Raw genomic sequence first — 12,143 nt, 5'->3', positions numbered from 1 at the left:
TATTATATAAGAGGATAGACAGAAATATACATGGTGAATACTATACTCTGATCATACACATAAAATTCTTCGGTCCTCGTTAGAGTGATCTTATGAAAATTGCTCTCCCAGGAACTATACAAACGAAAAAAGCCAGAAATACCGAAATATGTGTGGATCCTCCAAAATCAAATGAAATAGGGTTCTGATACAGTTAAACTTTTCGTTTTATATCTTTTAATAAGTGGCTTTACAAAATCACGTTGTTACTTTAAAAGTTAAAATTAAAACGCCTGTATGTTTTTTGTTCGTTTTTTAGATAACTCATTACTCAGTGAATATTAAGAAGTACGCACACGGTAGACAATTTGTTGATTAAAAAATCATGTGAAAATGTAACTTTAATTTGAAAATATGATAATTTGGTAACCATTATATAATTAAATCAAAGTAGATAGATTTACCCAACTAAAACCTATAGGTAATGTAAAATTGGATTTAAAATTTACGTTACAAATTGTAATAAACGTGAAACGGAACGTCAAGCGGTGTACGAAAAGTTCTTGTTATTATTTTCGTCATTTTATTGTTTAATTTATGATTTAATGTGTTAAATTTGTTATTTTATTTCGTCCTTCATATAATGGAGAAAAGGTAAGATTGTGTTATTTAATTTTTCGTTCAAATTTTTACGTTTTTCTCATTTAATTACTTGAACCCACAACCAAACTTTTGTTTTGGCGCGCGCGGCCATGTTGACGGAACAGCTGTTCTGTGCGTACATTCTGTTGTGACCTCTGTGAATTTTATCGGTGTTGAGAAAAAAATACGTGATGATTGCATTATTTGTATCGAGAACAATGTCAACAAAGTGGGCTTGTAGAGTGGGGCAGTGTAGTGCATGAGTGTTATTACGGGATGTGTTTATGAAATACCAGGTATAAGCAATGGCTTGTGGAATGCAAAGTTTCGAAGACATTTCTGAGGCAGAAAGGGAGTTTAGGGCGAAGTGGGGTCGATTTTCGGACTGGTTACACTGTATTTGTGTGGTTACGTTCGATTTGGAGCTCGGACAGGCGATGGAGAGCGTGTATCCGCCTGGCGTTACACTTACGGATCAAGAGAAGTGCAATATTTGTTATCTAGCGTTCCCAGATTCTAATTCGGGATGTATGGGTGACACGCAGTTCCACGTGAGGCTACGGTCGCGTGCCCCACTCACGCGGCAGCAGATGATCTACAACGAAGACAGTGTGGCGACTCTCCGCGCGGATTCAACGCACTATTGGGGCTTCGTGTATTTTCGTCAGGTCAAAGATCCCTCGTTACCGCGAGGTTACTTCCAAAAGAGTATTATTTTGCTCACCCGTCTGCCGTTTATCAATTTATTTTACAAGGTTATCCAACTGATCGCGCCGAAGCATTTCGAGGACGGTGAGAGTAGTTTAGAGGCGGCCTGTCACGATATCAACAGGTGGCCGACACTGGTCGCTGGGCAGAATGTCGTGCTGCCCGTATTGGGAACTGTTTTCCAGTCATACATTCCAAATCAGCAGACAGGGAAAGTTTCAAGGTCAGATATTGCCAAACAAGTGCACTCTTCTAATGTACCTCATATCTTAGCTTCTATTCAAGATGTAAATGTATTTGATGCACTGGCCAGTGTTATATCTCATCTGCATTTACTATGGGAGCTTGTGTTGACCGCTGAGCCTATTGTTGTGATGGCCAGCTCTCCGACTGAGTGTTCTGCCTTAGTACAGGCACTGACATACTTAATCCAACCGTTATCATATTCTGCAGAGTACAGACCGTACTTCACAATTCATGACAGTGAATTCAAGGAGTTTACTAGAAAACAATACAATCCCCCCTGTGTAATATTAGGTGTGACTAATCCATTCTTCACAAAAACATTACAACACTGGCCGCACACAGTGAAGCTTGGTGACTCGAGTTCTATTAAAACAAAGTTAAGGAAAGTGGGTAATTTAAAACTATTAGACACGGCACCTGGTGTTTATACGCAGTACAAAACGTTTTTAGAAAAAGATAAGACTATAATTAAGAAGCTTCACAATGGAATGAAAACGGACAGGCCTTCAGAAGTCCAGACCGCTATGGTCAAACGACACTTACTAGAGTTGACACAGAGTTTCATGATTCCCTTAGAGCGGTATATGGCATCATTGATGCCGTTACAAAAAAACATATCACCATTCCGATCTCCACCAATACCTAACCCCTTTAATCCTGAAGACTTCTTTGCTACACTGCAACAAGCAGGCCCTCATTTGACTACAGGTATCAAAGGGGATTGGATCGGTTTATACAGGAATTTCTTCCGAACACCCAACTTCAGTGCCTGGTTCCATCAGAGACACCGTAACTTGACAAATAAGTTGCATGCGTTGCAATTAGAAGCATTAGCGGAGAGTGACTTAAAGAAGTGGTCAATAGGAAAAAAAGAGGTAGAGATTGTCGATATGGTGCTTAAATTGAGGGAGGTCTTAAAGAGTGATCCCCCAGTCGCAGATAACACTCGGACATTGTTAGCGAGGCGGTTAGAGGACCTCAATTGTGTCTTGCCGGACGATATGAAATCTATTTTGAAAACAACCTTGTGACATACAGACTGCTGCGCCTCGGAGCTGAGAGGTTGCAGCGAAGACTGCAAAATCCAGTTAAGATATAATTGTAGATTGGTAGCATGTATGTAATGAACTGGCCAAATGTTCAGCCTATTATTTTTCTATGCTGTTTATCGACTATGCAGATTATGTCTATATTTCTTAAAACCTTGTATCCAATAGTGTAAATATAAAATTCCATCTATTGCTATCATTATTTATAATCGATCTATCCAATGTTTAGCGTACCAAATATCGGAATTTGACCATTGCTAGTAGGCAGAGATTGTCAAATGATTTGTTGTTGACAAAACATAAGATAGGTTGGTTATTAATAATGGCCATTAATTGTCCTAATGTGCTTCTGTTTATTTATAGGTAGAATCGTAATTGAATTCTCGATATAGTTCAACAAATTATTCATAATGTTGATTATGTTTTAAAGGTGCATAAAAGTCATATTTGACGTGATGTGGAAACAATAGGTGTGAGTATGAATTCAAACATAGCTGTTTTATTTGCCTATTAATTTCTATTGTTTAATTGTTGTGTTTTCTAATATAATGTACAATAATTCAGCCATAAACAATATGAGCTTGTGTTTATATTACTTTTTAAATCAATGTAATTGTTATATGGTATTTTCACACTGCAGTTATGTTATATTTTATTGCAATTTATTGAACATAATGGCTTATTTTAATGATTAATCTTCAACTGCTTTACTGGCAATAAATGAGGCCATACATATAATAAATATACAGTTGTTTGTATGGAATAAATTAAAACAAATTACTAATCAAATTTAAGTTTAATATTGTTATTTATGAACCCTGTTATGCTCAAAATATGAGTCAAGATTTTTGATGTCTCCAGTTACTTTAAATTCGCAGATATATTTTATTCTAAAGGCAATTTACCACCATGAAAAGAGGTACAATTTATGGAATAAAGTAGTGAAATTTTCGTATTTGTATAAAATATGGCAATGTTATTATTATACTAAATGACTTATTCTTTAAAACAGTAAGTGCTATAATTTTATTCAGAGTAGATTTTTTATGATTTTTAACATAATAACTGCAATGTGAGAACACCATAAGGAGTGGATTGACTGAAATGCTGCTGTTTAACTAAATTTGTATTGTAAGTTAGGTAGGATAGTTTATAGTTAGGCATAAAATTTAAAACTTTGTTATTGTGTCCAGTGTTAGTTACTTTAAGGGACTTAACACCCAAAAGCCCTATGTGAATGTCCTTTTCAAAGCCATAGTGTAGATAGTCCATTATTTGAAAAAATATTATTGGCATACTTTCGAATTAATTTGATTATTAATTAGAATCTCATTACAGACATAAATAGTGCAATGTAATATGTTACCGCTGAAATCCATTAACTTCCATAATAAAGTTTTATTCAATTTGTATAAATACCTATGTAACATATACTTGTATAAGTTGTAAGTGCAACTGTATAGATAACACGATATGTGGGTTTATGATAAACTGTTATCATCTATGGCATCTTATTGGTGTTTTTGCTGTGTATTAAAATCACTCTTGACAAGACTTAACATGAATGTATTGAAATTTATAAAGATTGGTGCCAAATTGTTACGTATTTCAAAATTAACAACAAAGGTATCCACAAGGTTTTTTTAAATTAAATATTAAATACTATAATATGGGGTTAGGCATTACAATAATGCTATGATAAAACTGTATGCTTGAAATTGTATACTAAATTGGGTGTATCATAAAAATTGGCGACATCATACAAGACTCCATGAAAATTAAGTTGTTAAAATATAAATACATGGTCTAATTATCCTGCTAGATAGTTCAATTGCACAGTTTTACGCCAGGTTTAATATTATCCCAACATATAACTAACAATTTCAAACGAAATGCTTGGAAATTACTTATGAACTTAAATTTTTACTTTTTTTTTAATGAATTTAAAAAAATGTACTGCTCATTCATACAAAAATATTGTTGTGTTGTGTGTTGTTATGTATGTAAGTTTTAAATAAAAGTGTGCTAGTTATGTGCTATATAGTTGTCACTGTGTATGTGCTATCTAGCTATTTATACGTACTAAAGAGATATTAAAATTAGTGAAACAAGACGTCCCAAAATATAACGAATACTTAATATATAAGTGAAATCTAAAAAAGGAAGTGTATAAAACATTGTTAACTTCTATAAAAACTTATATTTCTTAACCTGCCGCGATTTAAATAATACAAATGTAAACCATCCGTCACAGGTTACCTTAGATTCAAATGATATTCTGTGACTTTTGAAGGGATTTTCTATGGAAGTAGAATCCTCATTTTATTTTCTATTCTAATGATTTTTTTTGTTATAATTAATGCACCCAATACGGAAAGGAGTTGCTCAATATTAGTCATGTCAATTTGTAATGTAAATAACTAATATTCTGCTTTACCTTGTAACATATCCCATCGTACGACCCCTGTTACAATTGTAACATACTGTAAAATTGTAAATACAAAGATCACTACAAACTCACTTCACCAATTGTAAATGCTAATAGAAATTAAATACATTTTAATTTTTCAAAAACATTGTTTTATTTTTAACCTTAGAATAATTGTGCTAAAATCTGCCCCAACATGGAAAATAGTATCGAAGGCAGAAAACCATATTAGGCTTGCACTCCTAGTCTAAAAAGCGCTGGGGACATGGCAAAATAAGTCCTGAACACTTCACAGATCCTTTGGTGCTAATCATATAACATAACTAAAAATAACAGTCTATTTATGTACAAATTCTAACAAGATAGGCGGGTGATTCAATCACAATCGGTTATATCTGGTCTTGCTCCAAATGTTGTCGTTATCTGTTGCTAAGGTGTATACTCCGGCGAGGATAAGGCCTGTGGCAGCTCCTAGTCCCATTGAACGGAGGCCAGCTGTGCTCTTGTATATCAGGCCGGTGGTAGCAGCTGCTATGAAGGTGTTAGCTGTGTCTTCCTGGTCACGTACCCAAGTAACTCCGAGAGCGATACAAGTATAGAAAGATGCGATGATTCCTAACGTACAGCCAGTAGTTGTGCCTGTAAATAAGGAAATTTTAGTCATTATGTCATGATTGGTAACAATTGATTTGTTTATATTTCTGAGCTGAATAATAGACCGACAATATTTATTATTGCGTATTATAAAGGCTGATATAAATATGTAATGTTGACGTGACTAACAATAGAATAAACCATTTGTATATTATTATGACTTATGTCATGATATCTAATATTCATGAATTTATTATGTATGATAGCATTGTCATCTCCTTACTGTCCCATTGATAGGCATGGTCTCTTTAAAGTAAGAGGCATTGAGGCTTTAGTCCACTGCACTGCCCCGTAGACTTCACATACCTCTGAGGATTTTTTTTCCAAGGGTTCTGGTGTACAGATTTCTTCACAAAGATTTCTTTCACTCTTTAACCGATTCAATGCGGCGGCCTTTTGGACAAACTTTAACGCCTGGCGGCGAACAAATATTTCGTGGCACCACTGTGGGTTTAGGGATCTGAAGTATGTGAAATCACGTGATCTGCTGAAACTGACATTCTAGGATGGATCTACGTGATAAATAAAGACACTTTTGTTTTCAGAACAACTTTGACAAACGTCAATTTATCTGAGTTTTATGGCTTCAAATTTTGGCACCTCTCGGGTGCCACCTGCCATACACAAAAGAAATTCATGGCGCAACTGTGGTGCCATCCGCACGGAATCGGTTAAATAAGTGATAATCAATATTTAATATGACATAATTTTAAAAATCAGAGGTTGTGTGTCTGAAATTTGAACCTCCAACCCCTCATTTGAGAGGATGAGTCTATAACAATGTTTAAGTTGTTGTCAGCGTAATAACTACTACTGATCACATCTCTCAAGACTAGGTTTAACCTCTTACTGCGAGGTACAAATGCAGTCTTTCTGATATTAAATGGTCATTAGTCGTAATCTTTACCTACGAGACTAATAAACATCAAATTGCTATTAGCCAAAGCATAGAGATAAATATTTTATTGTATATACTAATATTTGAACGATATTGTAGAGAATAAATATTTGTATTAAGTTATCAATTTGGTTTGTTGCTTCAGTGTTTTTGAAAGACTATTTTGTGTCTTACCTTGCTTCATAATGTAGTTGACGACTTGTGTCCTTCGAACTTTGCCAACCTGTCCTGCTAGGGTTGTGGCTCGCAGCCCTTTGTACAGGCCGGCCATGCCACCTATACCTGTTGAACATATTCAAATATGTGCATGAGAGTTGTGTTATGTTTATCAGCATTGGCATGGTGAAAGATGAGCCTAATTATTACATATTAAATTTTGCTCCTTGAGACAAGTTTTTTAGATGATGACTCCTGCAGCTCAGTTTTTTGTGGTAGTTAATGTAATAATCAGTTTTCAGATTTGAACCCTAGTCGGGCTTCATGTTTATGTCTGTTAAGGGCATTCATACACGTAACATAAAAATTTTGTGGGAGGGTCGCTATTGGTCTACCACACCAAAGCTTTCAGAAATTAATCCCTAATCAGTCAAATATTATCTTTTTGACATACATATATCAAAAAAATGTTATTAAAAAAATTACAAATACCTAATTTACACATTCAAAATATATGTGTATGTTTTTGTGTCCATGGTCCTCATAACATAAGGAATCCTGTCATGGGACTATACAACATTTTGTTATATTTAATATAAACAACACCAACATACATCCTTAAGTCAACAAGCATAACGCAATGTTATGTAAAGTTATTTGAGGTTAACACATGGGGGTTACCTGATCCTGTCATGAAGGACATTCCGATGATGGGCAGAGCGACGTTGGAGCGCCTCGCAGTCGACGCCATGTGGCTATCATCAGGATAAATAAACTCTGGCTGCATCTTCGGGATGTAATTCGGATCAAAGTTGAGATACGGCGAAAGATTAGCCTGTTGCCGTTTCTTCTCCTCACTCTTGTTTATAGGAAGAATGTCCCCGAAAAGAGACATTTTGGATAATATTGAGCACTATTTCACCTAAACTAAACTAGAACCGCGGTTTGGGGATCACGTAAAATTTTACGCGATCGAATCGAAGTCGATCGAAAATATCGAAACGTCAAAAGGACGTGACGGATGACAGATGATTGGAGGGTTGCCATTTTGTGTTATGTGTTTTTTGTTGAAGGCAAAGATAGTAACATTCTGCCAAACCAAAAATGAATATATTGCGTTTTATATTTTAACTACCTCTGGACCGCAACTTGGTTCATAGGTTTGAAACATAAGTAATATGGTTACTTTAAGTAAAATTGATTGCATTTAGATTTCTTAAGTCTCATGTTGATTGGTCGAATAATCTAAAGTTAAAAATTTAAAGATCTATATTATTTTATTTCTTTTTCAGTGCAGAAAGAGCGCCGGAAGATGTAAGAAAAATAATAAAAATAGCGAAGTTACATGAATCGGAATTGACTGAAATTACGCAAGTACTCAGATTCCCAGATCCAACACAACTTAATGATAATATGAAGCTAATGTTGTTAGACGATAATCTCTTGAAGGAGATAGAAGCCGGCAACCAATTGGTATTCAAAGGTTTGTAAGTATTTGAAATAAATATTACAATTCTATCAATTCATAAAAAAGCGTTGCGAAAAAATCTAAATTAGTCGTTTTTGTCTTAGTAAATTTGCCCTGTAAATATTTTTTTACTATATTAATGTTGTTGTTTACTTACATTTTTACAGTTAAATACCAAAATAAACGATGAGCTTTTCTGTATTGCAGTGTATAAGTATCATTTCATTTCTTTTGTGGCGACTTTCCGCTATTCGTTAAAAGATGGCGCCACGAGTATTCTGAATCACGCTATCGAAGTTTTCTAAATATCTGGCATATATACAAGCTCCGAACTGAGACGGTTGGAGCACGGCCGCTCCCCGGGCATGATCACCTAGCCTGGCGGGAGATCTGGCCCTTTGCCAAACTTTCAAGTACGGAAGCTCTGTAGGCTTGCCTGTTGTTTAAAATAAGATAATTACCTACTATAATTTCTTCAATGTATTACTAGATGGCGCTGTACACAAAAACTAACATTATGTTTTAGGCGATCCAGATGAAAACGTAGTTTTATGCACCAACAACAGAACGTACGATGTAAAGGAAGCTGAAACTTCTAACAGTCTTCTATTAGTACCAGATTTACTATTCGCGGCATCTACAGGTCTTGATGAGACGGTAAATAACTCAATGGATGGCGACTCGGATTCTTCATTCGAAAGATCGAATACTAGCTTGAATAAATCTACTGAGTCCGATGAAGGGACTAAACCACCTAGGAACGTAGAACATAAAGATATTTTGAATACTTTCTTCACGTATTACGAATTAAAACCATGCAAACCAAGGTTAATGAAAGTACGGAAACTTTTAGACGCAACCAAGTATCAAGGACCGGAATTAGAATTTAATGTAGACAAAAGTAAACTACTAAACTACGAAGCTCTATTCGATCTGATCCAAGCATCTAAAACAGAGTTAGAAGCCGAGTTAGAGAAGATACAATCAATAAAAATAGATGAACACTACCGTTTATTGGAGTTCGATTATGAATTTCGAGTGCTTTCATACATGCTGGATTTGATTGATGAGAATTCATGGGCTTTGAACAGGATATCAAAAGAAACGACGCTAGAGAGTCTTAAAGATCTTGTACCTTACCCAGTATTAGAAGCCATGTTTCGGTTTTACACGTTAGAATCAGATGTGGAGGATGGTATACAATATTACCAGTACAAACAAGATAAAGTGTGTCAGTTCTTAGCAAGGGTGCTTCTGAAAAGCGCTGGGAGGTTCAATTTGGTAGAGTTTTTACAGGCGTGGAAGGATTCTGTGCCGGAGGGAATGGAAACGCATGTATGTTATTTGTATTGTATATTTGTAGTGCTTTTGACCACAAGTTGTTTTTTAAGCGTGGTTGTTTGGCAAAAGGTTATAATATAAAAATTAGTTCATTACTGTCACATTTTTTATAAATAAACTCTTTCGGAATCGAACATCTATCGAGAAAAAGAGAGAATTCTTTTAAGTTCTTTTTTTATAAATCTGTTAATAGTTTGTTTTTTTTTTATCAAAATCAATGCTTTCAGAGTTTCCGCTGTTGCCTATCGATTTGAGTTTCGCCATCCACACCTATTATAAAAATAAATCCTGTAAAGCAATGTTACATAATTCATTTTTGCTAAAATAAGAAGAAAATGGTATAACATTTTCATAAATTCTCTTATATTTTAGGAGTCATTATTATCAGGCATAGCAATAATAGACAAGACCACGACTCCACAAGTCATATGGGGATTTATTGAAAGCGATCTGCCAGAGGACATCAACGAACGGTTCAAGGTTCTGTTCCAGACGAAGCCAAAATGGACTGTCAACGAAATATCACCATACATAGAGTAAGGCGCTAAAAAATTTTAGGGTTCTGTACCGAAGGGTAAAAACAGAACTCTATTACTAAGCCTCCGCTGTCTGTTTGTCACACGGGTTTATTTCTTAAACTCTAATAGACACTTGCATTTTTATTTTATCAAAGTAGCGAAGGAACATGCTGTCAACCTAATGGTAAGTGGTCACTGCCGCTTAAGGACATTTGAAATCAACATTAAATTGACCTGATGTCAAATTTTGTGATAAATATTAACTCTCCACTCTGAATATAGAAATAAATCGCGTCGCCCTCTGAATATAGAAATTCTGTCAGCCTTTTAATGGCGACATGCGCAGTTAAGAGGTGCAAAAACACGAAATCGAAGAAAAAGTGCGGAGAAATATCGTTTCATTCGTAAATGATCTAAAAACTAGATTTTTTTAATATTTTTCAAACACGAACATAGATAACAATTTCAATTGTCAAAACTGGTTATATTTTCTTGTTAGGACAGAGTTATCGTTACTAATCTATGGACTACACTTGCTCGCAACAACTTCAGAGCGGACTAGCAATATGGCGCGGACTATAACAAGGAGTTGAATGAGTCTATTTGTTTGTTACAGATTGTATGCAACAGAGAAATTGAATGTGAACGCGCTTTTAACAAAATATGCGCGCGCGTCGACACAAGATGGCGTTAGAGTTTTCTCTGCTAAACATATGAAATGAATATCTTCATATTTTCTGTTATAAGATTTGTCTTAATAAAAACAAAGTGTAATCATAGAATCAAATATGTGTTTTATTTAATACCTAATTTTTAGTGCAAAATTTCAAACTTTATTTTCTAATGACTGGCTAGGTTGCTAGTATGCCATATTCCTATGAGTTATTATTTTGGGATTTTTTTAATATAGGAAATAAGTAAATCGATTTCATAATAAATTTCTAGAATCGCAATACTCCTATTTTTAGTTATAAGATTGATTTACTGCTTACTGATAACTATTGTATGCCGCAGCCTAGTGGTTAGATACTCGGGCTCTTAGTCGAAGGGTTCGACGTTCGAATCCCAGGCACTTCTGATTTTTTACGTTATGTGCGTATTATTTCCAATAATAAGCGAACGAAAACACCTTGAGAAAACCTACACACCTGTTTTTAAAAAATGTTCTCAAGGGTATCATCATCATCATCATCATCATCATCATCATCATCATCATGAACCCATTACTGTCCCACTGCTGGGCACGGGTCTCCTCTCAGAGTGAGAAGGATTAGGCCATATTGTGTATCACGCTGGCCAAGTGAGTATTGGTGCAGTTCACATACCTTTGAGTTTTTTTTATAAATCTCTTAGGTATGCAGGTTTCCTCACGATGTTTTCCTTTACCGTTTTAGCAAGCGATAATTAATTTTTAATTTCTAATACGCACATAATTTCGAAAAATCAGAGGTATCGAGTCTGAGACTTGAACCTCGGAACCCCTCGCTAAAAGACCCTGCTTAGTAGTAATGCGTTCGTGACGAATTCTCCATTATCTGCCTTTATTTTCTTAGACGAAATGCTTTGTCCTTTATTTTCTTTACTCGAACACGTCTTATTCGGAGACAAACGAAACATTGTTTAAAGGTGTACGTGATATTTTTGTTCGGAGACATTTATTATTACAGCAGCGTAGTTTTGGCACCTGACGATATTTAATATGTATCACCTAGAACGAGACGTCTCATTTATTTGTAATGTCTATGTAACGTCTCATTTATGTGTTAATTTTACTATTGTAGCTACAAGTTTCAAGAATACAGTAAATATTTCATTGAAACAATATAGATATGAGTTCATCAGAACTAATATCTAGATATTAGTTAAAATAAACGCTTTCTACACTCACAGCCCCACACTAGGATTCCCTGTGTCGTGGGTGCCATGGACATACAGATATACAACTATGAATACTTAAATGTTCTACCTATTCATCATTTTAATTGTCTCAGCAAATGCGAAGATCATAAGATGTATTATTCGAACGATAGGCGATGCATCAATGTCACACGTAGAT

General features: G+C 35.0%; 3 protein-coding genes across 3 annotated transcripts; 2 read left to right on the top strand and 1 right to left on the bottom strand.

The window, feature by feature from the left end:
- The first annotated feature begins 511 nt into the window (after positions 1–511).
- LOC140756681 (sister chromatid cohesion protein DCC1) lies at positions 512–10,874 on the top strand. Its single transcript, XM_073092239.1, has 5 exons — positions 512–633; positions 8,053–8,243; positions 8,755–9,563; positions 9,942–10,105; positions 10,704–10,874. The coding sequence occupies exons 1-5, from the start codon at positions 623–625 to the stop codon at positions 10,807–10,809; spliced, it is 1,281 nt and encodes a 426-aa protein (XP_072948340.1). The 5' UTR covers positions 512–622; the 3' UTR covers positions 10,810–10,874.
- LOC140756680 (protein DENND6A) lies at positions 686–3,384 on the top strand. Its single transcript, XM_073092238.1, has one exon. The coding sequence runs from the start codon at positions 927–929 to the stop codon at positions 2,604–2,606; it is 1,680 nt and encodes a 559-aa protein (XP_072948339.1). The 5' UTR covers positions 686–926; the 3' UTR covers positions 2,607–3,384.
- Tim23 (translocase of inner mitochondrial membrane 23) lies at positions 5,182–7,788 on the bottom strand. Its single transcript, XM_073092240.1, has 3 exons — positions 7,442–7,788; positions 6,779–6,886; positions 5,182–5,691 (listed from the first exon to the last, which is right to left on the bottom strand). The coding sequence occupies exons 1-3, from the start codon at positions 7,653–7,655 to the stop codon at positions 5,432–5,434; spliced, it is 582 nt and encodes a 193-aa protein (XP_072948341.1). The 5' UTR covers positions 7,656–7,788; the 3' UTR covers positions 5,182–5,431.
- Positions 10,875–12,143: the final 1,269 nt, after the last annotated feature.

The sequence above is a fragment of the Epargyreus clarus genome, unplaced genomic scaffold (assembly GCF_041222505.1).
Source record: "Epargyreus clarus isolate Ecla_fem2 unplaced genomic scaffold, WU_Ecla_fem_2.2 ptg000035l, whole genome shotgun sequence".
NCBI lineage: Eukaryota > Metazoa > Arthropoda > Insecta > Lepidoptera > Hesperiidae > Epargyreus > Epargyreus clarus.
Note: the sequence above shows the minus strand (reverse complement) of the source record. Positions and strands in the feature narration are given on the sequence as shown.